This window comes from Papio anubis, chromosome 12, assembly GCF_008728515.1.
Source record: "Papio anubis isolate 15944 chromosome 12, Panubis1.0, whole genome shotgun sequence".
In the NCBI taxonomy this organism is placed as follows: Eukaryota; Metazoa; Chordata; class Mammalia; order Primates; family Cercopithecidae; genus Papio; species Papio anubis.
In genome coordinates this window covers 67565446-67591530 of record NC_044987.1, presented here as the reverse complement: position 1 = coordinate 67591530, position 26085 = coordinate 67565446, and the positions used below count along the sequence as shown (strand labels likewise).

Here is a 26085-nt window from a genome sequence, read left to right as displayed (position 1 = left end):
ACGGAGCCCACACTCCCACCCGCACACACACACCCGCAATCGTCCTACCCCCACCCTCGTCTTGAGCTCACATAGTGGCTCACCACCCCACACAGCCCTCACTCTGGCATGCGAACACACACACACACACATACAGCTCCTCACACGCACACACTCTGGCTGTGCTTTTGTGTTTTGTCAGAATTAATGAGAAAAGTTCCCGTGCCCTGCGGGTAATTAGTGTCCTTGGAGTTAAATAAGCTAATGGCGGGCACCTCTGGCCCAAGCAATTATGTTTGTGTATTGAATAATTGATTCAAGGGGGGGGGGGAGGGCCGCTAATCAGATCTGAGCATAATGAATTGATTTAATTAACAGGGGAATCTGAGGGGCCCTGGGAAATGCAGCCTTCACTTGGCTGAGGCGAGCGCGGCCCGCACCGAGGAAGGACGCGCGCGCGGCTCAGGCTCCGGCTGCGGCCCGGCCCGGGCAGCGGCTGCTCGCTAGGCTCCCGCGATCCCGGCCTGGCCGTCTCGCCCCCTCGCCAGGCCCCCAGTCCTTCCTCCTGCGCTCCCTGCCCGCGGGGCTGCGCTCCGGACTCCGGTCGGTCTGCCCCCGTCGGCAGCCGCGGCTCTCGGGACTTGGCACCAGCGCTGGGCCGGCGGGAGCAGCGCAGGCGGCCGGCGGCGGGAGTCGGAGCCGCTAGCCCCTCAGTGTCCTCGGCGCTAGTCGGCTGGAGCCTCCGGGACCATGGTGTTGGACCAGGAGGACGGTAGGTGCCCGGCGCGCGGGGCTAGGGGCGCGGGGCGGAGACTGCGGCGCTGGCCCTGCGGAGTCCACCCCGCTAGCGGTGGCAGCGCCCTCAGCACCCGGGGCCGCCTCCGGCTAATGGGTGCCTTCCCGGAAGCGCGGCGGCTGGATGTGTGCGCCGGTGCCGGGGTCGGCGGTGACAGGCTCGGCGGTGCCAGGCTCAGCGCCCGAGCTTCGTCGGCGGGATTAGGAAGTCTCCCGGTCCCAACGAGGCCGCTAGCCCTGCGCGCTCCGGCCGGGAACTTTCTCACGGACTCTTGCCGCCTTGCGGGCATCCGGAGCGCCTCTGCAACCCGCACCGCGGGCTTCCAGGCAGTGCCCACTGCCAACCAGTCTCCCAGCCTCTCTGGGTGTCTGCACGTTCCCCTTCCGCTCCCTACTGCGGAACGGATCCCCGCGGGAGGGTGGGGGTGCCCACAGATCCTGCAGGTGCAGGGGTGAGGGTGCTGTCAAACCAGCGGTGTCCCTGCGGTCTGGCACTCCATAGCTTCGGCATGGGTGACATTGCCTCTGCCCCTGGCAGGGCTGGGGAGGGAGCTGCCATCAGTTCACCCAGCCTGGCATGTTAGGAAGTGCCACGCTGGCTGGGGTAGGTGGGTGGGCCATCTAGTCCAAAATATCAGGTCCAACTAAAGGCGGTTTTACCTTGAAGTTAGCGAAGTTTAGGGTCCTTCAGGTTCCTTCAGCTGCCAGGTCCTTGGTGGTAATTTGGTATTAGTAGGCTTGTAGTCCTTTTCTTAAAGAGCCCCACGCCCAAACTGCAGTAAGCTTTGGACCTCACAAAATTTCCATCCATCCCTGGGTCCAACTCCTACACTTTCCACTGCCAGTCTCTTGGAAGAACTCACAGCTCTGGCTGACCCAGAGACCATCCGCCACCGAGGCTGGGACAATCCCTTAGTGCCTGAAGGATGAAGTGCTGGGGCAGGAAGCTGGGAGGTTTGGGATTGAGAGGCAACTTCTGGGCTGCAGGGAAAGGGTCTTGCTGCCTGGCCTTCCTCTCTAGCCCGGCTAGTCCCTTGACCCACCCTACCACCACTCACTATAGTGATCAATTGTCCTTGTTTGCTCAGGGCGATCTCAATTTTAGTACTGAACATTCTGCATCCTAGGAAACCCTTGAGTCACGAGGCAAACTTGGACAGTTGGTCAGTGCACACCCACAACCTTTTCAGGGCTGCGGTGCAGGGGTAGGGGAGATTTCTTTGCTATGGTGCAGATTTGGCTTGGGCCTCCATAAGGCCTAACAATTTATAACTGCAGCTTACAAGGAGATCTGTCCAGGCTCTCCAGAAACCAAAAGAGGAAAAGTTTGCCGACTGTGCACCTCTTCACTCCAGCGGGTTGCAAATTCCTGAGCATTGGCTGCTTTTGTGTAAGTAGGGGGAAGGGCGAGGCATCTGAACGTGGCCAGCAGGCATCCTGATTGCACTATGAAGTCTGTAGGTTTACTCTGTCCTGTCAACTGTGGTGGCCACAGAGAAGGGGTCCTCATCACCCCAATACCTCTCTGAGCATCACCTGTGTGGCTAGCCTGTAACTCCATCTTGGAGGCAGCTGCATTGTGTTGGGAGGAGGCCCTCTGGCTGAGGCACATCTGACAGTCTCCACCAAAGAGTTCTGGAATATCTAGTCTGCCTGGGCCCTCAAGCCCTGCGTCCCACTCCTAATGCAGGAACTCTTCCTCAGGACTTTCCTGCCAGGTGGAGGGGCAAATTGCTGGGACCTGCCCAGATATTTGTAAGATAGCCAGTAGCACCTGCTTTCTCCTCAAACTAACCTTGGGGATTGATAGCTGTCGTCTCCCTGCCATCCCCAGAGGCATTTCAAGGGCATTTTGGAGCACTCTTGGCTTGTTGAAGTGAGAGTACATGCTCATCACCTGTGGAATGTGTTGGGTGAAAACTACCTCCTGCAGCCCCAGGGGATCTGAGGATTCCACTCTGGTGGTGTGGGCGTGTCCCTGGACCTAGAAGCAGCTTGGGTGGGGTGAGCATGGGGGTGGGGCGAGTATGGGGGTGGGAGTTACTTGCTTGCCCGTGAGCGGAAAGAGGACATCAGATGGGATGAGTGATGTTCCTATCTGCCTCTGTCAACCCAGCAACCCCCTTCCTGGCTGGAAGGTCAAGCCACCCAAACCCTCCAAGACTTGCTGTGAAGGTTCCTCTCCAGATCAGTTTAGGAGTACCATGCTCACAACTGGGGGTGCAGAAAGAGCCACCTATGGGCACACACAGCACCAGTCCCCTGCTGGCATGCCCTACCTGCTTCTGCAGCCCATTGCTGAGCACCCCAGGCCAGCTCTGGTCCCTGGGTTCGGGGCACAGGGCCCTGACTCCCCAAAGAGATGCCAGCCATGTGGCTGCCAATTAGGTACCTTGGAGGCTGAGGTGAGCTGGTATTCAGACAAACTCATGGACAAGAGAGTAGAAGGGTGGCCACAGCTAACCCAGTTCTGGTTTATGGGTCAGGGCCAGTCCCTGAAAGTGAGGAGAAGCCGCCCCTGGAGGTCAGTAGTAAGGCTGCATGCAGCCCCGATGGAGTGAATGCCTCTAGTAGCACAGAGGTTTCTACGGCAAGAAGCTGCTGCTTGCCAGCCTGTAAGGCCCTGTGCGTGCTACACTGTCTAGCCCCCAGCTCTGGCGGGTGTGAGGGGCTGGCACCAAATATGCCAGTGGCAGCAGTGCCAAAGCCTCCCTCAGACCCTGAGGGCATGGGTCTGGTGGCAGTGGCAGGGGAGAGATCAAGCTCGCAGTCCTGAGGCATGCTGAGTCTGAGCAAAATGATATATTTAACATCAAATATACTCAAGGACTATTAGGATTAAGTATTCAAGATGAGGGGGAAAGTGAAACCCTCTGAGCTGCAGATGAGGCATCTCATTAGAAGCAGTGCTTTTCTGTTTTCTCAAAGCCTGACTTCCATGCCTAGCAGAGAGGAAGATGGCTGCAGCCCCCTGCCCCCAACCCCTGTCAAGCACTGGGGCCTCCCAGGTTTAAGGGGTAAGACCTAGCCTCCAGGTCTCCTTCAAACCGGATAATCTCCCCCAAACCCCTGCATTGTCTGGAGTGCCACAGTTTACAAAGCATATTAACATGCATTAGCTCACCTGATCCCCACAACAACCATAGATGCAGGAAGAGTAGGTCTCCCACTTCACAACCAGGAAAACTGAGGCCCAGATAAAGAAAGAGACTTGCTAAGGTCCACTGTTGGTAATTGGCAGAGATGAGATAAAATCCCAACTGGCGGCCCTTCAGCCCCTTTCCCTTTCCCTGGGTCTAGTCCTCAGAAGTGATTGCCAGGACCAAGCCTCCAACACATCTGTCTGGACCCCTCCTTGAACTGGAGAAAAATCATTATTTCTATCCCACGCGGGAACTCTGTACTGTCTAGGCAAAGAAAAAAGACTTGGGATTTAAAAGTAGGTAGCCTTCCGGCCAGGCACAGCAGCTCACACCTGTAATCCCAGCACTGTGGGAGGCCGAGGTGGGTGGATCATGAGGTCAGGAGTTCGAGACCAGCCTGGCCAACATGGTGAAACCCCATCTCTACTAAAAAAATACAAAAATTAGCTGGGCGTGGTGGTGTGTGCCTGTAATCCCAGCTACTTGGTAGACTGAGGCAGAAGAATCACTGGAACCTGGGAGGCGGAGGTTGCAGTCAGCCAAGATCACACCACTGCACTCCAGCCTGGTCGACAGAACAAGACTCCATCTTAAAAAAAAAAAAAAGAAGAAGAAGAAAGAAAGAAAAGAAAAAAGTAGGTGAGTAGGTTGCTTTCCTAGGGTAGGCAGCCAGAACATCAGCCCCAGGATTCTGGGGAGAAGCAGGGTCCAGGACAAGAGATAGACACTGTCTCTTTTCCTGCCTTATGAGTTACAGAGCAAGAATTGTCAATTTCATAATAGTAGCAGGAATCTTTGTTTTGTTCAGTGCTGTATCCCCAGTACCTTAGAACTGTGCTTGGCACATAATATACGCTCAGTAAATATTTGTAGAATGAGAAAGGCTTTCAAGGCCAGGCCTGGGCTTACTTCGAGAGAAATTGAGATAAGCTTTCCTACCCCATGGAGTTAGGATGCTTTTTGGGGATGCTGCTGGGGTCAGGAGTAGTGCTGTAAGACTCAGGGTAGGATTGTTTGTGCCCTGAAGAGGGTTAACTTTGCCAGACAATCCGGGAAGCAACCAGAAACTCCGGGCAGAGCTGATAGGAAGGGAAAGGATGTGATCAGAGAAATATTGCTCGAAGAGGAGACAAAAATCAAGGCTGAGGGCCTGGGAGTAATACATGGGGTGCATCCTCCTGACAAACATTGAAGACCACGACCCTGGGATCCGAGGAGAGACGCTCACCGAGCTGGGACCTAGAGGCCTCCAGGTGGCGCTGCGGAGCCGGGCAGCCGTGCGTCTCCACTCCCCCATTAACCCGGGAGGGAGGGGGCCTCGGGAAATGTGTGCATTTATTCAGTAGCAGGAGTGCAAACCTCATACATTGAGGGAGAAAGGCAGCGGGAGACGGCCGCGAGATTCCCCCATCTCTTTGAATATAATTTTAGATTGAGATTCAGATTAAATCCGAGGGGAAAACACTTTATGAGGCTGAAAGCTGTGTCGTTGCCAGAGCCAGGGTTATGAGCTATCAAATGCAATTACATTAAGACAGATTATACTGGGCAAATTGAGCCATTTAGAAGGTGAGAATCAAAGAAACGGCTCTGATCCTCTTTTCCCCCTTCTCTCTCCCTCTCCCTCTCTCTCTCTAAATTGCAGTTCGTAGTTCCTTGCAATTCTGAGGCACAAAAGTAGGTGAGACTGCTTTTGTATCTGCGAAGTGCTTCACTCCTGAATGTAATTCTAGCTGAGTGCAATCTAGGTTAAGAGCCGGACAAGCGGGTAATTAGAGCCCGCTAGCTGCCCGAGGACCGGCCGCCCCGCCGAAGCGCGCCCCGAGTCGGCGCCCTTCTCCCGGCCGAGCCTAGCTGCGGCTGGACACGGAGCGCCCGAGATGATGGTGCTGGACAAGGAGGACGGTAGGTGGCGGGCCGGGGTCTCGACGCCCCTCACCCCCTCGCCCCCTTGCCCCCCGCTGCGGCGCGCAGGCACACACACGCGGGAACACGGGCGCACACCTGCTGGGCTGTGCGGGGATTGCGGGGCGGGCGGCAAGCTTGGGACCAGGGCTGGGGCAGGGGGAAGCACCGGGGGACAGCCGGGCGGAACTTGCCGGGGGAGAACGTGGGCGAGCCCCGGGCTGCATGCGCCCCGGGCCGCACGCCCCGCGGACCCCGGCCGCGAGCCAAGGAGCTGTGCTCCGGCCGTGTGCTGCGCCGCGGGGCCTCGTGGAGGCTCCGGCTCCCCTGCGATCTCCGCGCCGCGGAGGTTCGCTTTGAGCATTTCGTCTCTGCGGCTGCTGCTCACACCGCAGCCATCACCCTCGCCCCCGCCGCCGCGTAACCCGAGAGGCACTAAGCGCTGAGCAAATCAGCGGCTTCGGGGAGAATCGGACTCCAGAGCTCGGGGCAAGCGGGAGCGCGGGAGGACGGCGCGAGAGCCGGGGTGCCCAGCAGGCGAGGGGAAGGCGGTTGGGACCCTCGGGGCACATCTCCATGAGCGTGACTCGATGAGAAAGAGAGCCACCTCTTGTGCTGGCCCGCTATCTCCCTGTCTCTTTGAGCGCGGAGGCGGGAGTTTGGCCCAGAGGAAGAAAGTGTCCCGCCGCCGGCCAGTAGCACTCATGCGGGGGCGGCTGCGAGAATGGCACGGACCTTCAGTGGTCGAGCCTCAATGCGCCCTAGAAAACTGCAGGGCACGGGAAAGGTCGGAACAGAGGAGCCCATAGCTGCTGGAAGCCACTGGCAGGTGGTCCCATAGACCCCAAAGCCTTCCTGGCAGGGAGTGTCCTGCAGTTAAGTGTCCTAGAAGGTTGGGGATCCCAGCCCCCTTGAGGGGAAAGCCAAGTGGGTGCCCTAAGATGAGTCCCCAGGGTCAGGAGACAGGCGGTACCCTGGCTGTCCCAGGACCTCCGGCCCTGTAGGTGAGGCCTGTGTGTTGGTGGTGTAGGGGCATTTGTGATTGTTGGTGTCCTCGCTGCCGCCGGCGTTCTGCCATTGGTGAGGTACCAAAAGGGTAGGTTTGCTTTGAGTCAGCGGGAATCCTCTTAAAGTGACTGTAGTGGCCATCCTCTGACCTTCCACTCAGGAGTCTCTGCTGGGCCCGTGCCTGCTGGGCCCGTGCCCGCTGGACCCGTGCCCTCTGCCCCCGGGGCAGCGTTGTTATTGATGTGACCAGTTGGTGAAAACGCAAAGCTAAGTGACTTGCTCAGGGTCACACAGGATGCTCGCATTGCTGCTGCCAGGTGCTGATGGCCCCAGGCTGCCTACTGTCTTCTGAGACATCCAGCAGGGAGGTGGAACTTGAAGTATCTGGCCTGGGGGTGGCATCTAGGAGGCTCTGTGGCTCTCACCATGGGTGTAGGAAGAGAGAGGATGGGGGAAACCTCAGTGCTTCTGGGCTAGCTGGGGTGGGACATCATCTTCAGTATGTCTTCTCTATTCACAAGGACCCCTTCCTTGGAGCCCCATGTAGGCCATCGGAGAACTTCATATAGAATGAAAAGGAGAAGAAGGGGTCTGGGGTCAGGCCAGACAGGGAGGGAGGAGACCTTGATTTAGTGCCTTTCATCACAAACTCCTCATGTTACTTTGGAACAGTCATGCTTCACTTTCCCTCTTGGTAAAAATGAAAGGCTTGGAGAAGCCAGGGCAGAGGGCACTTCCTTGGTACCTGGGGATACTGTCACTATGGGGAGCATGTAGGGTTCACCTTTAGCAGAGGTTATTTGGCATGCTTGGCTCCCCAGGCCCAAGCCAGGAATCCAGAAGACTCAGGCTCTGTACATGGGAGGCCTCAGGCCAGGGAGATTGGTCTCATGCCAACAAGATGACACCCCCTACCTGCACCCAGGATCTTGCTCTGCCCAAGCACCTCATGATGCCTCTGGCTCTGAGATAATACAAAGAGTTTCAGATGAGCCTTGAGTGGGAATGGATTTCTGGAGGTCATTTTAGCCAGCTCTCTGCCTCCAAATTGCGGTGTACCTCAAGCACCCTGGGCAGATGTTTCTTCTGGTTTCTGTTAGAGCTGTGAAACAGAGCTCCAGATGCCCCTCCATCCCCAGCCTGTCCAGTCTAAACAATATGGTGCCCACTACCATGGAGCTGCTGGGCTCTGGGGTCTCTTACAGCACAAGCACAGCCACTGGGGTCCTAAGCAGCCACCTACTCTTGTCCTGCCCAGCCTATAGCTGTCTTTCAAAAGCAACCTTTCTGCTCATGCATCTGCACTCCACTCCCTGTTAAGAGGAGTCTGGCCTCCCCTAGTTCCAGGAAACCTTGAAGATGGCACCTTCAACTGGAGGAGGGAGAAAGGTTCTGGATCCACTCATCTGCTCCTCCAAACCAACCACCTAACTCCTTCCTGAACACTTCTGCCCTCTCAGCAGGTGGCTACCTGAACTGGGTGGCAGCATTCCCCCACCCCCCAGGTCCCCCAAAGGGTGCGTTCCCTGCATACAGCACCTTTTGTCTGGCTGCAGCAGGGACTCAGGGCTGCTATTAACCACCCCCAATGCCTTTTCTCCACCTGACAGCATCTTGTCGGGAGAGGCTGGGGCTCCTCTGGTTGAAGTCGGGTCTGCCAGCTGCCGAGGACCAAAGCTCCCGCTCTGCTGGGCTGCAGGGCTTTCATGTTGCACTTCTGAAAGATAATAAAATATCAATCGTTTTGCCGTAGCAACGGGTTTAAGAGACTTTCTGAAGTATTGAATCGTCAGAAAAAAAATTTTTTTTTTGCTTTTAAGCACAGTGCATTATTAATAAAGTAATCCATTAGGTCAAGCAGTGAAGGGTCACCACAGAGACGGAAAGATCTGTTTTGCAAACGGTTAAACTTCGAGTTTTAAGATTAATTGCTTTCATTTGGATGCTTGCTCTTGGCCTAGCTATCTCCACTTTACTGGAACTCAGGGTCCGGGCTTTCTAAATGCTGCTGGGTCTGCCTGTCAGTGAAAGGCAGCTGAGCTCCAACTTTCCCGGAGAAACAGCCCTTCTTCCCCTGGCACCTGCGGCTTGGGCTGGCACCAGGCAGTGGGCTTTTGGGGGAGGGTTAAAGTCCCAGGGGAGCAAAGAGAGCTACAGCTCTGAACCCTACCCAAGTCAAATGAGCCCTTGGGCTGTTTGAGAAGAGGCCTTTGAGTAGGAGCAGACAGCAGAGAGTCTGAGAGGGCCCAAGAACAGTGAGAGCTTTGGTCTGTGTGGGACTGGGCAGGAGAGGATGCTGGGGCATCCAGCTGGGGATGCTGGGATACTCTCAGGTGCACACAGGAGAAGGGCAGGGCTGGGTATAAACGGTCTTTGCAAAGGCCCAGCAGGAAGGTGGGGATGACCATAGGAAGCAGCAGGCGGGTTGTGGAACTAAACACCAGACATGATTCCTAGAGCATTTTTAATAAGTAAAAATGCCGAAGAGAGTGAAGCTGGACTGAGGAGGACCAGACAGCGGAGTCTTCAATTGTGAATGACCGCTAGGAGCACAGCCTCCACAGCTGACTCAGTTGATCCACCAGAATCGGCACATGGCTATGCTTGGGTACGAACCAGCCCTTGCTGGGCCACTAGTAGGATTTCCTAGGATAGACCCTCATGTTCTAGGCCACAGAGAGTCCTGGGGCCTCTCCTGGCAGAGTGTGCTCACCACTGTCCCAGCCCTGGAGAGGCAGGCAGGCCCTGATGCTGTTCCATGCCAGAGACCCCAGCCCATCAGCAGGAAGGCAGAGCCAAGTGGACACTGCTGCCTGCTGAGGCCTGGTAAAGGCCTTGTGAGTCTGGCAGGGTGGGGACCAAATCATGCACTTGCCCAGTGCCTAGAAGCTGGGGAGTGGGAGGGTTACCATCTGCATCTACCATAACCAGCCCCAGCGGCAGCCCTCCTTTCTGCTGGGAATGAGGCATCACATCCTGAGCTGTACATACAGCTGCTTCCCCTTCCTGCCCAGACTTAGCCAGGCAGAGTGCCTGTAAAGATGGGTAACCCCCTCACACACACACACACACACACCCGAGCCTTGGGTGAAGAAGCAGGTGCGTCTCTCTGTTCCCTGCTCTTCCATTCATTTGCTCACACAGAGCAGCACTAAGAGGGGGACAGGGAAACAACATAAATTGGTCTGTCGTCCAGAATCCATGTCTCGCTAATGTACCCAGATTAACTCAACTGTAAATTGTCTCCTTGGATGGTGGTGTCTTGCTAAAAGTTTCCCATATGATTCATGATTTGGATTGCTTTTAACGGCTATTGGCTAAGCAAGCCGGTGACTGTACAAGGTGATGCAATTGGCATTAGTGAGGGGAGGCACGGGAGCGTGTAATGCAGTCAATACTGCATTAACTACTGATGCCCAATTACAGGGAGCAGGAGAGAGCCTTTCAGGAGCATTAGGACTGGGGGAAGCTGAGATCACTGGCTGCTGCTCGCCTAAAAGCTTCACCCTTTGGATGCCGGGGCTCAGTGCTGGCATGGCCACTCACTTGGCCTCTGTGGTTGTGGGAACTGCCTTTTTCTCTTGCTGTCTGTTTCTGAACATGTCCCACAAAGATGCCTTTAGCACATGAAAATGGACGTTTCCCTAGAGCTGGGACCCGCCTCTCCCTCCCGAGAATTGATTCCTTACTCCACCCTGTGTCACCCTGTGTCCCAGAGTCAGACCAGGTGGCTGTCCCATGAGCTTCCATTTAAGGAACTTCACAGCAGGCCCTATTTGTGGGCAGCACCAAGAGGAGGTCTATTTTGGTCTCTCACCCTTGGAACAGATGGATGATTGCCAGTGAGCACTGGCAGTTGACTCCCTGTGGTCATGGGCAAAGGAAACACGAGGTTCAGCCATGGCCCAGGGCGAGGCTGCCACAGTTGGGAGGTGGCTGTGGCTAGACAGGTTGTGCTGTCTGAGCAGAAGGCAGAGCTGTGATGGTGCAGCTAGGGAAGGCTAGGGGCCAGTGACTTGAGCCATGTTGGGGTCTAGAGCAGATGCAGGTCCAGGGAGTTAGGAGATCCCTCCAGAGCTGTGCCCCCATGTAGCAGGGAGGCCAAGGCTGTTGCTGGATCCATCTCCAGGGTCTAGAGGGCCTCCCAGAAAGCCCTGTTCAGGGACGCTGAGAAGACTAGAAGATGTTAGGGCAGAAGGTAGAGGAAAGGACATGGGTGTCCCAGTGTGCCAGGTACTGTTTGACTTGCTGCCACCTCTGTCATTGCACTAAGCTATGCAGGTCCAGTATGTCCACTGTGATTTTGTGTTACACGCCCACCCAGTGTAGAGGTTGCTTGCCTCTAAACCTTTGCCTCTCTACCTTCTCATCTCTACAGTGAGAACAGCCATACCTAATTGGCAGGATTATACTCAGGATTAAGTGAGATACTGTCCATGTATACATTTGATGAGCCAGAAAGCCTCATGGCTGTGTGGAGCAACATTGCTCCGTATTCAGTTACAATATGATCTGAAATAACTCTGTGTCCAGTCCAGTGCTTTGTTCACTGGTAAGCACTGGGTCTGTACCCTCACTCTGCCAGTTTATTTATCATGGCCCTTAATCATTGCTGCCTGGGAGGAAGGCTGACCTCACTACTTGCCCATGTCCAGATCCCCACGGCAGGTGGCACCTTGGGAAGAGGTCTCTAAAGCCATTCTTTGCAAATTCCTCCATTTATAGGTGGAAGTCGAGGTTCAAATAGGGCAAAAGGGCTGCCTAGGGTTCCATGAGGAATTGGAGCCTAGAGCATCAGCATCTTTTTGCCATGCCTTCTGCCCTAGCCCCGAGGCGTGATGAGGCTGGGTAGTAGAAAACTCTGATTACAGCAAACATCAACTGGACTGGGACTACGGACCACGTGCTTGGGTGTCCCAGTTTTACCCCTTGCCAGCCTACTGACAGCCCAGAAGATGCAGTTCTATCCTCAGATGTAGGTGAAAGGTGCTGATGGACACTCACATCTGTCCTGGTCCTTTTGAAGTGGAGAAGCCCCAGAGGTTCCTATGGCATGTATCCCATCTTGCTTCCCTGTCCTGTCTGGAGTTGGAGGACATTGAGACATGCAAGATGTCCTCCCATTCCCAGGCTTAGCGCTTTGTGGTGCTGCTAGAGTGAGTTTTCCTGGCAGGCCCATATTTGGGATTGGACTACACCAGTGGAGTCAACTTGTCCTGGCTTGTAAGATATTCTGTGCATCTCTTCCCAACTCTGAGTTCAGAGACACTGCATTGGTAGCTTGAAATTAGCCACAATTTGTACCATGGACATAAGCAAACACTACAAATCAGGGCGTTTTCCCAAAGACTTGGTTGTTAAGCATGCATCAGCACATCACCGGATTGCATTCATCTGGGACTCTGGACCTACCTTTTTGTCCTCTGCTACCGCCATTCTCATCTCACCTACTATCTTTCTCCTGGTGCTCATTACAACCAGTCTGACCAAACCTCTGCTACCCTGGCATCCTGCCTGAGGCCTACTGCTGCTTTGACCATCACACTAAACTATGCAGGTTTAGTATATCCTCTCTGGTTTTGGGTTCCATGAAGACTCAGCATTTGCCTCTATTCCCTTGCTCCTATGTCCTCCTTGCCTGGCATGCCCTTTCTCCTTTAGTTGGCTGAGGTTTCTCCCAGACCATTCCAGACCATGCTCAGAGACACATCCACCAAACCTAGCAACAATTTGTTCACCACTGGTGGGTATGTGTTCATTTCGTGTTCTAAGGCAGGAGTCCACAGTAGCTGATACAATTAGGGGAAAAGTAAAAGCAGGTGGTGTGAGAGGAGTGAGTAGGTTGTTCCAGATTGCAGGGGCAGCTGCCCAGTATGAAGGCCCATGGGCTCAGATCACTAGCTCCTCCCTCCTGTCCCTTCCCCTGGAGGTCAACTGGGCTTTCTTGAGTGGCCTCCTGTCTTCAGGTGTAGTCTGCTAGCATGATTCAGAAAACCTGGGTTTTGTCCCAGCTGACTGCTGTGTGACTTCAGGCAATGCACTGGGCCTCAATTTTCTCATCCCTACAAAGGGTGAAACACCTAACTGGCACTTTATGTCCAAGCACATACTTGGTAAACCAAAAAGTTTCATGCTTGTGTGAATTGACATTGCTCTCTGCACAGTTACAGTATGATCTTTTGGCTTTGGCCTCTCAGCCTTTAGGAGTCATAAAACACAATAGCTATCATTATACTGAACCCTTACTTAAAAGTGCAGCATTGTGCCGTCTATATGTATCAAGTAGTTATTGCTGCATAATCAGTTACCCTAAAATGTACAGCCTCAACACAATAAGCATTTATTTAACTTGAAAATCTGTGGGTCAGTGATTTAAGCAGGGCTTGGCTGAGCAGTTTTTCTGGTTTCAGCTGGGCTCACTCACACCTGGAGGATGGAGGATGGCTGATCAGTTGGATGCTGGGCGTGAAAAGACTGCGAGGCCCTCATTAGCCAGTAGGCTTGTCCGACTTGTTCTTATGGCAGAGACCGGTCCAGAAGGTGTGGAAGCACACAAGGCTTCTCTTTTTTGAGAGAGTCTCGCTCTATTGTTCAGACTGGAGCGCAGTGGCACAATCACAGCTTCCTGCAGCCTTGACCTTTTGGGCTGAAGTGATCCTCCTTCTTCAGCCTCCCAAGTAGCTGAGACTATATCACCATGCCTAGCTAATTTTCGTATTTTTTTGTAGAGATGAGATTTCACTATGTTGCCCAGTCTGGTCTTGAACTCCTGGGATCAATCGATCCACCTGCCTCAGCCTCCCAAAGTGCTGGGATTACAAACGTGTGCCACCACGCACCACCGCACCCGGCCTACACAAGGCTTCTGAGGCCAAGGTTTGGCACTGGGATGTTGTCACTTCTGCTGCATTCTATTGGCCAAAATAAATCACAAGGCCAGCCCAAGTTCAAAGGGTGGAGAAGCAGATTCCGCTCTTGAAGGTAGGAGGTGAAAGTCATATAACAAATGGTGTGGCTATGGGGAAGGGTAGCGAATTGGGGTCATTTTTGTAATCAGTCCACCAAGCATCTTCCATATATAATCTCATTTAATACCCCTAAGAACCTTAGGAAGAAGCTACTATTACCCTCATTTTACAGATGAGAAAATTATTGTACAAAGAGATTGAGTAATTGGTTCCACTACAGCTCAAGAGTGCTAGAGCTGGGCTGTGAACCCAAGCAGGTTGACTGCAGAGTCAGTGCACTCACTCTCTGTGCTCTGTCTGCTCCCTTTTCCAGCTGTCAGACATGAGGATGCAGAGAAAGACTCTCAGAGTTCAAGGAAAGGTGAGGAACCTTCGAGATGACTTGGGGTGGAAGGAAGCTTGCTGTGGGCAGTTTGAGGGGGGCTGCCATGGGAGCCCAGCTCCATTCCTCCCAGAGCCACCCTGGCAGGGGAGGGACCATAATGAGGTCAGTCCCCATTGCCTCTTTCAGGTTTTCCTCTCTGTCCTGCAAAGCCACTAGACAGCTTGAAAGGATGTGATGCTCTGTGTTCCCAGAGCTGACTTAGACCTGGGCATATATGCAGATGCAGCGAGGTGAGAATCAATTCATTGGTTGGCCCCTAGCCTCAAAATGGGGTGGTAAGTGGGCTGGTGAGAGGCCTGTGTACATTCATAAACCAGCTGATTGAAAAGCAATATTTCAGATAAATACAAGCCAGCGATCTATCAGTGGTTGTAATAAAACCCAGGCTTCAGGCTGTGATTTTATTTTGAAATAATAAGAATTGCTTGATTCTTTTTACTTGAGTTACCATGGTAATTCCGGCGTGGAGCAGTGTTATATTGATTTAGAAAGTGGACAGTAATATTTCTTTTGTGTTATTCTGTTTCTAGGCCTTGATTTCTAATTTCCACTTGGAGATTACTTTTATAAATTTCTTAAGTCCTTCCACTTTTTTTTCCTCTCACAGTATAATTTTCCTCTCATACGCTGCTATGTTCTGAGCTTATTGGTTTGCTCTTATTTTAAATTAAACTTGCTGGTTTCAAATATTGAAATGACATCTTTGTCTGTGTCTGTACTTTGGTTTAGCAAAATATTACAGTCTGACGCTTTCTGCTTAATAATTTAAGGGAGGCATTCTGTCGGCCCTCACTGGGTGCTGATAACTTATGACTCAACCAACGCAGGCCTTAAACTCCTGACATTTTAATATTGTGTGGCGGGAGTGGCTGCCCTTCTTCTCTGAGTCTCAGTGGGGAAAAATTCGTGTGGTACCCCAGAAAGGAGTTTTAATAAATCAACTTTGCTGGTTGGCATGATGACTTGATAGAGAGCAGGAGGGAGACCCACTCTTGCCAGACAAGTGGGAGCAGCGCTGGCCTGGGCTCCTACAGTCCTGCTCTATCCTGTGTGTCCTCTCCCCTCAATCTTTAAAAACCCTAATCCCTGACGACAGTATCCAGGAAGGACTGAGTGGGGCTACCTGTGGGTGCCATCAGAATGTTCAAACTCTCTGATTCTCAGTTTTCCTTTTGTAAAACAAGTGGAATTAGCATGGGCTTTGAGTCACACAGGTTCAAATCCTGTCTCTGCTGCTAAGTCATTCTGATGAGTAAATTCTACTAATAATTTCAAGTAGTAAAATGGGTATGAACACGGTTACCTTTTAAGTCTGTTGAGACTTGATCAGGCAAAGCTTCTGACAGTCTTGCAGATGATTGGTGTCATTTCCCTGTCCTCCCTGGGGTACTGGTGAGAGCAGGGGAGACAGGGGAAGTGGATGTGCTTTGGAAAACTTGCCCTGCTCCAGACAGGCCTGGAGTTCCCAGCCCTGGGAGGATTACTCTTTGGAAAGGGCTCACGGCTGTGGCTCCTTGAGGATGTGAAGCAGCTTCTCCCACTTTCCTCCTCTGCCCAGCTGAGGGCAGGGGGCCTGGGTAGGGCAGCTGGAGACAGGGCTCTGTCCTCTGGGCTCCTCTCCTCAAAACACTCCACCTCAAGGCCTGTGCTCTAGGAGGAAGTTCACAACAACATGGGTTGTCAGGCAGAGAGCTGTCTGCAGGGCCCCCTCTCAATGGCCTGAGGAGAGGGCCCTTCTCTACAGAGCATGTATGCCAGTGTGACAGTGTATTAATTATCTACAGCTGTGTAACACATTACTTCCAAAATTAGCAGCTAGAAACAATACCCACTTATTCTCTCATTGCTGTGGGACAGGAATCTTTACGGGGTCCTCTGCTCTGGGGTTTCTCTCAGACTGTGATCAAGGTGTCACCTGGGGCTGTGGGTTCATCTCAAGATTCATGTGGGGTTGTTTCAAGCTCAGTAATTTAGTTGCTGGCAGAATGCAGTTCCTCACGGGCTGCTAGACTGAGAGCCTCCATGCCTTGCTGGCTGCGGTGGCCATGCCGTATGGGCCTCTCCAACGTGGCTGCCAGCTTCCTGAAAGCCATTGAAAGACAGTGTCTGCTCACAAGAAGAAAGTCTGTCTACGAATCACAGATGTGACGTTTCATCACCTTTGCTGTGTTTCCTTTCTCGGGAGCACGCCACTAGGTCCAGCCCACACTCAAGGAAGTGGGGCAGATGACATAAGGGTATGAGTGCCAGGGGGCAGGATCACTGGGGACCATCTTAGAAGGTGGCCTGCCATGAGAGGCCAGCTTCTGGAATAGCAACTGCCTCCAGAGAGAATGCCTCACCAGCTCCATTCCCAGGAGGCCTCCTGGGTCACCTCATGCCAGGGAAGGGCACAGATGTCTCAGAGTCTATCATTTCATCTTCACAACACCCTTGGGAGGCTAAGAGGACAAATACTAGCTCCATTTTGCAGAGGACTAGGTTGTGTCCAGAGAGGAAAAGATGCATGCCTGGGATACCCCAGCAAACTGGCATGTGGAAGAGTTCAGGCGAGAACCAGGCCCCGCCTGCCATGAGCCTGGGGAGGTGGCGGTAAAGACACTCGCGGGCCCTCCCTAGCTCTAGCTGTGGGAGGGATGGTGCTGAATATGTGCGGACACACACACACACTGTCACACACACTCACTCCCACATACATGCACGCACACTACATGCCCACTACACACCCCCATACACACCACACACACCTATACACACACATATGTTCACATACACACATTCACACACACATGCACACCCACCCACACAGACACATGCATTGTCTCTCACACACACTCACACACCACACACACACACACACACACACACACACACCTGGACCAGTGCGGGGGGCTGCTGGATTTTGTTCTCACAGGTGGTCAGTTTTCCAAGGCTGGGACGGCCCTACAAAGCCGCCCCAGTGGGGTCTATCACCCCAGGGTCTCCCTTCTCAGTCTGCCGGGATGATACCCGCAGAGGAGGTGAGGGTGGTTCCTTCCTGAGCCAGCCTCCCCGCTGCTGTTGGATTGAGGGCCTCACCTCTTTCCTGGCTGTTACAGGGGCAATGGAGGCGGCGTTTTGAGGCAGCCTGGGCAGAGGTAGTGTCGGCAGTTCCTCACGTGGGAGCAGGGTGGAGGAGGCTCTCCTGCGGGCTGAAGCACTCCCGTAAGCAGGTTGGTGGGCACGGGGCTGGGAGCCAGAACTGCTGCATCCACATCCCTGCTCTGCCACCACCTCACAGTGTGTCCTTGGGCTGGTCCCTTCCCCTTTCTGGGTCTTGGTTTCCCCATTTGCATTCCCAGAGTGCCTGCCGGCTTCATACCCTGTGGCGTCGTATATGGAGACATGACTATTGGGGAATGGGTGTGGCAGGGCCAGGCCAGCAGAAAGGAACTCCCAGTGAGGTCTCTTTCTCTTTCATTGGTCTCCTAGGGTCGGGACACACAGTTTCCCAGGTGAGAGCATCTGTAGCCCTCAGCCCTCCACACTTGGTCTTGTCACACTCAATCCAGGTGGAAAGCCCTGCCCCCTGCTGTTTGCAGGTAGAGTCTCAATTAGGAGGCAGAGGGGACCCCTGGAGTAGGTTCAGAGACTCGAGGCCAGTGAATGGAAGTCATAGCCTTGGACTGAGAGTACCCCAGTCAATTACATCCTTTTATGGCTGGGGAAACTAAGGCACTAAGAAGCGTCTGCCTCCTTTCTCAGCTGAGTATCTCTGAGATACTTTCTGAGTAGAAATATCTGTGCCCAGCAGACGCTGCATCCGATTGGCATGGGGCCTTGAGGCTGCACCCCAGCTCTGTCAGTCAGAGGCCATCTCTTCCAGGCAGCCGCTCTCCCCCAGCCAGAAGCTGTTTCCCATCCATGAGGCATCTTCTTGGCAGGGGCCAGGGCTCTGGGGAGCAGTGGGCAGTGGGCAGGGCTCCCTCAGGCACCTGGTTCCAAGCTGGCACTCCACCCAAATGCAGAGTTCAATGCTTTGACCTGCCTTTGTGCCCTGAGGATGTTTTCATGCTATTCTTTGATCCTCAGAGTGCTTAGCAGATCACTGCTAAAATATGCCTTTGACATGAGCATAAGATCTCATTAGTATTATTGAGATATTATTCTCCAAAAAAAGATCCACGAAAAAATTAAAATTGGTTGAAATAATTAACACAAAGTAAAACTGGCAACAACTAAGACTGCACCTGGTAAAGTATGTTACCGACTAAAAATTGACAGAAGAATCAAATCTTCCTGAGAAGTTTAGAGCTGGTGACGCTGGCTCGGGAAGCATTTTCTGGTAGAAATAATTGCCAGAAAAGAATCCCAACAGCGGCAAAAACTCGAATTTGTGAGATCTGATGTGAGCCAAAAGCTGATCATAAGCCAATAGTCACCTTTAACAATTTAAAAATAATTGATCCCAATGAAAATAATCTCCACAAAATTCAAAAAAAATGGGGAAGGGTGAAGAAATGGTTTAACACGAATGAATAGAAAAGTGATCAAGGAATTAATTGACTTAATGAAGCTCATTAAGAGTTACTTTATTGATGAAAAATTCTCAGTGTTGGTATAATTGTTATCAAAATGTAGATGTTAAGGGCTAACCCCTACTAGTAGATGCTTAGTAAATATTTGTTGAGCGGATAATGAATGAATGAGTTTACAGGTGAAGGAGGTCAGGAGAGGATCAGAGAGAATCAAAAGGATTCCTTTGTCCCAGAAAGAGGACAAGGAACCCCAGGTTCAAGACTGCAGAGGCCATTGTGACTGGAGCTTGGGGCATCATCAGTGAGGCTGCAGGGTGGTCAGGGCTGGCAGTGCCACATTGTGCAGAGCCTTGCAGGCCGTGGGTAGCAGTTCCAGTTTCCCTACATCCTCAGGGGGCGCATGTGCAGGTTTCTTACATGTTACATGGGTATATTGCATGGTGGTGAGGTTCAGGGTATGACAGATCCTGTCACCCATCAGTGTCTGTTGTTCCCATCTTTATGTCCATGTATACAACAGGACACCTTTGAATGGCTTGAGGTAGAAGCAAGATTCTTGCTCAAATTTACATTTCATTAAGACCATTTGGATTACTCTGTGGAGAGCAAATGGGAGGGGATAAAACTAGAGGCAGAGAAAGCAGCAATAATGGAGAGGGAGGGGTTCTTTTTCAGCTGTACAGACGGACCTCTCCCCATCCCTCCAGCTTCAGATGGCCCCACGCTCCTGCCTGCCTCCCTTCAGTTTCCTCCAGTGCTTGCAGACTGGGTGTGTGCAGGGTGAGGCAGGTGGGGGTCTGGGTTGGTCAGAGGAGGCAGTTGAGGTTTAGGAGAGGAACTGTGCTGAAGCTGTGGCCTTAGGAATGAGAGCTCATCTGAGGTCTTCTGGTGGTCAAGATCCTGGCTGGAGCTGCTCAGCTCCCTGTAGCGGGGCTTGAACTTGTGGCCAGAGCTGGAGTTGAGCTCCAGGGAAGGTAGACCAGAGGCCCTGGCTGCAAGCCTGTCCTTGCCCAGCTTTGTCCCTGAGGCCCTTGCTTGCCCAGCCCAGCTTTGGCTTGAAGGCTTCCCCAACCCTTCACTTCCTCCTCTGCTGCTGTCATGACTGGACCATGATTCTGGCTTTCTAGGCTCTAAGAGAAGGAGTCAAAGACTGTGGGCCTGAAGCAGGTGGGAAGACACCAGGACTGGGAGGTAGCAAGTCCAGACCTATCCAGCCACCCGACGGTCAGTCCCTGACTCCTCTGGCCTCCTATGATCTGTCTGTAAAGTGTTTCTTGGCCCTCCCACTCTGGGCCAATGTTCTTTCTCCCGACTGGCTTTCATAAAAGCTGCTGATTCTGGGAAAGAGGCATGGCTCAGGGTCTCCCTACCCTTACCTGTTTCTACTCTAGTCCACCCCCAATTATATTCAACTAGGATCAGTCTAGAGAAGAGCAGAACTTGTTTGAGGCCTCAGAGCACCTCCGTGTGGTCTGGGAACTATGCCTAAGGTCTTGCCTCTGCAATGAGCTGTCCCTCAGGGGAGAGGTCTGTATAGTGGTCTGTCTGTAGACTCAGGTGTCTATAGTGGTGCATGGTACCATTCCTGCCTGGTTGCCCAGGGTCTGGAGACCCAGCAGCCCACTCCATGCTGTCTCAAGGGCACACACTCTTCTCCCTGTGGTCCATACTACTGGGAATCCTGCCCTCCCTTCCATGGTAAAGGCTTTGGACTCACTCTCCCAAAGAGAGAGAACCCCCAAGAGCACCAGCTCAGATACATGCAGATGTGAAATCTTTAGAATTCTTTGAAAGCGACAGCAGCAGCATGAGGACCTGACCACTTGCTGCAGGGGTAGCTGTCTTTTGACTTGGTAGGTAACAAGCATGAACTGTGGATTTCAGTCCTGCTCTGCGGTCCTCTGACTGTGGGCTCTCCGGCAAGTCTTGCTCTACCACCCACTGCTACTGGGTGTTATTGGGCAAACCACTTCACTTTTCTGAGCCCTGGTCACATAAGTTAAGACCCAGAACATCCTCCCTGTCCCCTGCACAGAACTCAAATGAGAGAAAATGTTTTCATGTGTTTTGGCCCACCCGAGGAAGTGTTGGTGAGAACATAGTGGCTGCATAAAGGGAAGGGCACTTGCAACATGCGCTCCTGCCACCTCTTACCTTGAGAGGGCTTCTCATCCCTGGGCCTCATGGAACTTTGGGAGAGAAATTTAGAGAAGTTCAAGGGTAGTTTCCCTGAGGAGCAGCTTCCCAAGACAGCATTTCATGCTGAATCCGTGTAGACTCAGGGAACTAACCTCATGACTAGAAAATGAGCTTGTGTCCACTTGCTTCAAGGCCCAGATAGTCCTTTCAAGTGACCAGAGCTGTCCTGTCTCCTCCATAGGGCTCTCTCCACTGCGGGAGAATTGGAGGCTGGTCTGCCTCTGCAGAGATGAGGCCTGAGCCGCTGTGACTACTCTCAGTCTATCCCTGTTCATTCCCAACTTGGGGGCAGGCAAATGCCCATGCCCCCGTGCAGCCCCAGCTCCCCCTGCTGACCAGGATGCTTCATCTTTTTGGGTCATCCTCTCAGATTAGCTACAAAGGGTACTGTCCCTAGTCTGGGCATGGTGCTCTCCCCTTCCAAAGGCAGCCTCGTTGCTTTCCTTCCTAGCCTCGTGGCCTGGATCTAAGCTGGCACATCCCTGTGCCAGGTGGGGCTCACAGGCCCTGGGAGAGGGCAGCATCCCTTACCCAACCCTGCCTGGGGGCCTGGAAGTCCTCACTATGATGCTATTCATTATGCATGTACCATTATGCACATACTGTTATGTACTTGTGGTGTCCAAAGTCGGACAAGCTCAAGGTCCTGAAGGAGGGACCCCTCTGCCATGGGCATGCTCAGTTTGCAGGTAGGGCATAGTCCTTGAAGGATGCAGAAATTTCAACAGAGACCTGAGAAGACAAAATGATAATGCAGTTGTGGAAGCAGATGGGCCAAGGAGAGTGATGGATCCAGTAAGGTTTCAGTTTCTTGGGGAGCAGGGCTGGAAAAGTGGATAGAGTCAGATTTCTGGATGTGGGGGTCTGGGGAAGGAGGTAAGGGGGTGCTATGGAGCCCTTTCATCACTTTCATCCCAGCAGGGGCATGGAGTGACCAGGGCCTGCCCCCTGTGAGGCTGGCCGTGGGGCCTCCCAGGTCCCCCCACCTGGCAGTTTCTAGCTGCCACAGGTTATTGCCCCCCTTTGCTGACCCCAGAACTGAATATTTTATGAACTGGTTTCTCCTGTTCTCAAAGGAATATTTATATTGTTTTCGTTTGTCTCATTTTATAATAGCTTTATTGATTTATCATTTGCATACCACAAAATTAACCTTTTTAAAATATATACTTTAGTGGTTTTTAGTATATTCACAGACTTTTGCAATCATCACCACTATCTAATTCAAGAACATTTTTATCACCTCAAAAAGAACCTTCACCCCATTAGCAGTCACTCCCAATTCCTCCCTCCCTGGCAACCACTAAACTACTTTCTGTTTGTATAGCATTGCCTATTCTGGACATTTCATATAAATGGAATCATGCAATATGTGGTTATTGTATCTGCCTTCTTTCTTGGCATAATGTTTGCAAGGTTCCTTCACGTTGTAGCATATGTTAGTACTTCATTTCTTTTTGTGGCCAAATCGTATTCCATTGTATGTATATACCATGTTTTATTTATTCGTTTGTCAATTGATGGACATTTGGGTTGTTTCTGTTTTTTGGCTGTTCTGAGTAATGCTGCTAGGAATGTTCATGTACAAGTTTTTGTTAAGACCTATATTTTCATTTTTCTTGGGGATATACTTAAGAGGGGAATTGCTGGGTGATACAATTTCAATGTTTGTCCCCTCAAATCTCATGTTGAAGTGAGATTCTCAGTGTTGCAGGTGGGGACTGGTGGGAGGTGATTGGATCACGGGGATGGCTTCCTCATGAATGGCTTAGCACTATCCACTTGGTGATCAGTGAGTTCTTGCTCAGTTCACTCAAAATCTTGTTGTTTAAAAGAGTGTGGCACCTCCCCCATCTCCCTTGCTCCCAGTCTTGCCATGTGACTTGCGTTCTCCCCTTCCTCTTCTGTCATGATTGGAAGCTTCCTGAGGCCTCACCAGGAGCAGATGCCGGAGCCATGCTTGTACAACCTACAGAACTGTGAGCCAATTAAACCTCTTTTCTTTACAAATTACCCAGCCTCAGCTATGTTTATAGCAACACAAGAACACACTAACACACTGGGTCATATGAAAACTCTGCATTTGGGGATATTTGTTTTTAAATTCAAATGAATAGTACATGAGTATTTAGGAGAGAAGCCATCCTTAATTGTCTGGGCTTCTGGAAGGGAGGTACCCTTAGCTTGGTACTGAGGTTCATTGGCACTTTGGATACGTCTTTTGCCTACTGGCTTCAGTTTTCTGATCTATGAAGTGGCGTTAGTACTGATCTCTGCTCACCTCAAGGGCTTCTGTAAATAATTACTACTTGCGGGCCGGGCGCAGTGGCTCATGCCTGTAATCCCAGCACTTTGGGAGGCCGAGGCAGGTGGATCACAGGGTCAGGAGATCGAGACCATCCTGGCTAACACGGTGAAACCCCATCTCTACTGAAAATACAAAAAATTAGCCAGGCATGGTGGCACATGCCTGTAGTCCCAGCTCTTCGGAACGCTGAGGCAGGAGAATGGCATGAACCCGGGAGGCAGAGCTTGCAGTGAGCTGAGATTCCGCCACCGCACTCCAGCCTGGGTGACAGAGCAAGACTCTGTCTCAAAAATAATAATAATAAAAAAATTACTACTTGCATAGCATGTCATAGATAGCAAAGGACTTCTGCTTGCTTCAGGTACTTTCATTCTTCAGCCCTGCAAGTTGAATGTTATTGCTCTAGTTTTGCTGATGAGGAAGCCGAAACTCAGAGAGGCTAAATGACTTGACTGAGTTCACAATGTGGGTCGATGGCAGAGCCTGAACTTGAACCCAGACTTACCAGAGTCCAAGTCCCTGGCCTGAACCCTTGCCTCAGATGTGTCTCTAAGCAAAGCAGGGCCCAGACATGGCCAGTTGTAGGCTCTGAAGCAGAGCATGCTATAGGAGAGAAAAGGATGCTACAAAAGTCCATTTTTAGCTGTGTGACTTTAGTTAAGTTGTTCCACCTCTCTGAGCCTCAGTTTCCCCATCCACAAAATGGAAGCAATAATTATAACTTATAGCAGTGCAACAAGGACTTGGGAAGATGCTGTACATGAAGTGCTGGGCATGATGCCAGGCACACAGAAAGTAGCTGGTAGAAGTTTATAGGGCACACGAGGAGGGGTGAAGAGGATGCAGGGTACTGTGGGACTGTTGGGGAGAAGTGGCTGGCTTCTGGGCTGGTCACAGCAAGCTTTAAGGAGGAGACCTCACTTGGGCTGGCCAGGAAGGTGAGCAGAAGGTGGAGAGTCCCCTGGGAAGGCCCAGTGTTTTCTGACCTGGTGCTGCTGAAAACCACGAGGGGTTCCCAGGGTTCTCAAGAGATTTCCCATGTTGGGAGTTTGTGGACAAGCTCTGCTGGTGCCCCCAGCCCTTACCCCCAGGCCAGCCTGCAGATGCCTGAGAGGGGGGCTTGCGTGACTGCCTCAGTTAGCCCGAGCGGTAATAAAACACTTTAAATTTATTGTGACATTTGGATTTAATTAAAAAGTACACACTTAGGGAAGTAGAACATAATGGGGAGAGAGGCAGTGTGGCTTTTCCCCTCCTTTCTTCCCCAAACTAATTAGCATTGTATTTTAAATTGTTTATGTGCCGCTAATCATCGTAATAAATCATTTATACTGAAAAAGACACACTCGGCTGTGCCCGCCTTGCGGGTTCTGCTCACAGGGCTCTATCGCGAACAAATTGATCTGGAAGTGAATTTATTAACCACTAGGGAAGAAATCATTAGTGCTTTCTCTAAACATTCCCCAGGTACGCTTTATTGCCACAGTTTATGCTGTAACTAAGAGGAGCATTATCAGGTCCATGTTGTAATTTCCTTGCAAAGCCAGCAGCCCACTCCCAAGCTAGGGGCTGGGAGGGGCTGGGGAGTCCCTGCCTCCTCTCCTATATGTGATCTGGTGACCCCAGCCTCCTTTCCTGGTGCTCCTTATTCCAGAAAGGGCTCCCTATAAAGCCCCTGCAGGCCCGAGGCCTTGGTGGCTGCATTCTGTTGTCTCTTACCCACAGGGTGGTTCACACTCATTCATGTTTATGTGTCAGGAGTATGGCTTAAAGTTGGGAGCTAGCCAGGGGTTTGGAAAACTCTGGGGCTGGGGCTGAGGGAATCAGTGATCTCAAAGAGTCTTGTCATAGACCAGCTTCCCCACTCAGAGATGGTGAATGCACGCACTGTGAGCTAATGATAGGCTGGGAGGCACAAATGGGGCTCAACAGGGACCCAGGCAGGAGTGGGAGGCTGCAGCCGAAGCTGCCAGGAACATCTCTGTGGGCTCATGCCTCCAAAGGCCTTCCTACTGCAGGCCTGGGGCCTTCTCAAGGGTTTGGCTAGAGCAGTCTGTTCTGGCTTGGTGAGGCCCACTGCCCTGTGCCTCCTTGTCCACCTCACCTGGGTGCAGGGCCCAGGCAGTACTTGTACTCCAGACGTGGTCTGACAGATGACAGACAGCATGGCTGTCAGCTCCCTGGCTGCAGACTCTGTGCTGTGGACAATGCGGCCTGCGGCCACACCAGCTTGCCCAGCAGCTGGCCCACCCTGCTGACTCTCACACAGGATGACACTTTCCCTTTGCACCTGGGGGCTTCAGACCACTCTCACTTTGCAGGGGCTGCACTGCAAGACACACAGCAGGCTTTCTCCCACCAGGTTTCCAGAAGAGACATTCACTTCTGAACAAGGATCTTCTGCCTGGGAGCCCATGGCTGGTCTAGGATACAGATCCCAACCTGTCTGATTCCAAAGCTCATATTCTAAATGGCTTCATCCACGGTTGCTCCCTGAGCCTCCTCAGTCATGCGGGAGGCTGAAGGGAGATCTGGCCCACGTGGGCCTTGCTTTCAGCGTCTCCCTCTTATCCAGGTCTGCAAAGAAGTGCTGAAGCAACCCCCAGGGCTTCAACAGGAAGCCCTGGGGCAATGCCTCAGGCAGGCATCCCAGAGGCAGTGCTGTCTCAGCCACAGCCAAAGGGGTTCCCATCCCTGCTGCTCCTGGGGGTGGGGCCTGGAGTCTCCCTCCTAACCCCCAGCCCTTCCTCCCCTCACCCAGCCCAGTGGCTGGCAGATGGGCTCTGGCAGCTTCAAGAAGGAAGCAGGACCCAGCAGCTGCCTAGGCTCAGCTTGCTGGGAGGGTCCCCTCTTTGTGCCTGGAGAACGCATTTAAAAG

General features: G+C 52.4%; 1 protein-coding gene across 5 annotated transcripts in view; it reads left to right on the top strand.

Annotated features, from left to right (window-relative positions):
* Positions 1 to 391: 391 nt before the first annotated feature.
* LMO1 (LIM domain only 1) overlaps positions 392 to 26085 on the top strand; it is a 44468-nt gene continuing 18774 nt past the window's right edge. Inside the window, exons 1-3 of one of the 5 annotated variants that reach the window (XM_009186669.4) lie at positions 589 to 751; positions 2053 to 2164; positions 5563 to 5822. In XM_009186669.4, the coding sequence (XP_009184933.1) occupies positions 5798 to 5822 (25 nt within the window). In that variant the 5' untranslated portion in view covers positions 589 to 751; positions 2053 to 2164; positions 5563 to 5797. Of the gene's footprint in view, positions 752 to 2052; positions 2165 to 4506; positions 5823 to 26085 lie in introns of those variants that run through there. The other 4 variants (XM_009186670.4, XM_003910258.4, XM_021926123.2 and 1 more) reach the window with 4 other exon arrangements.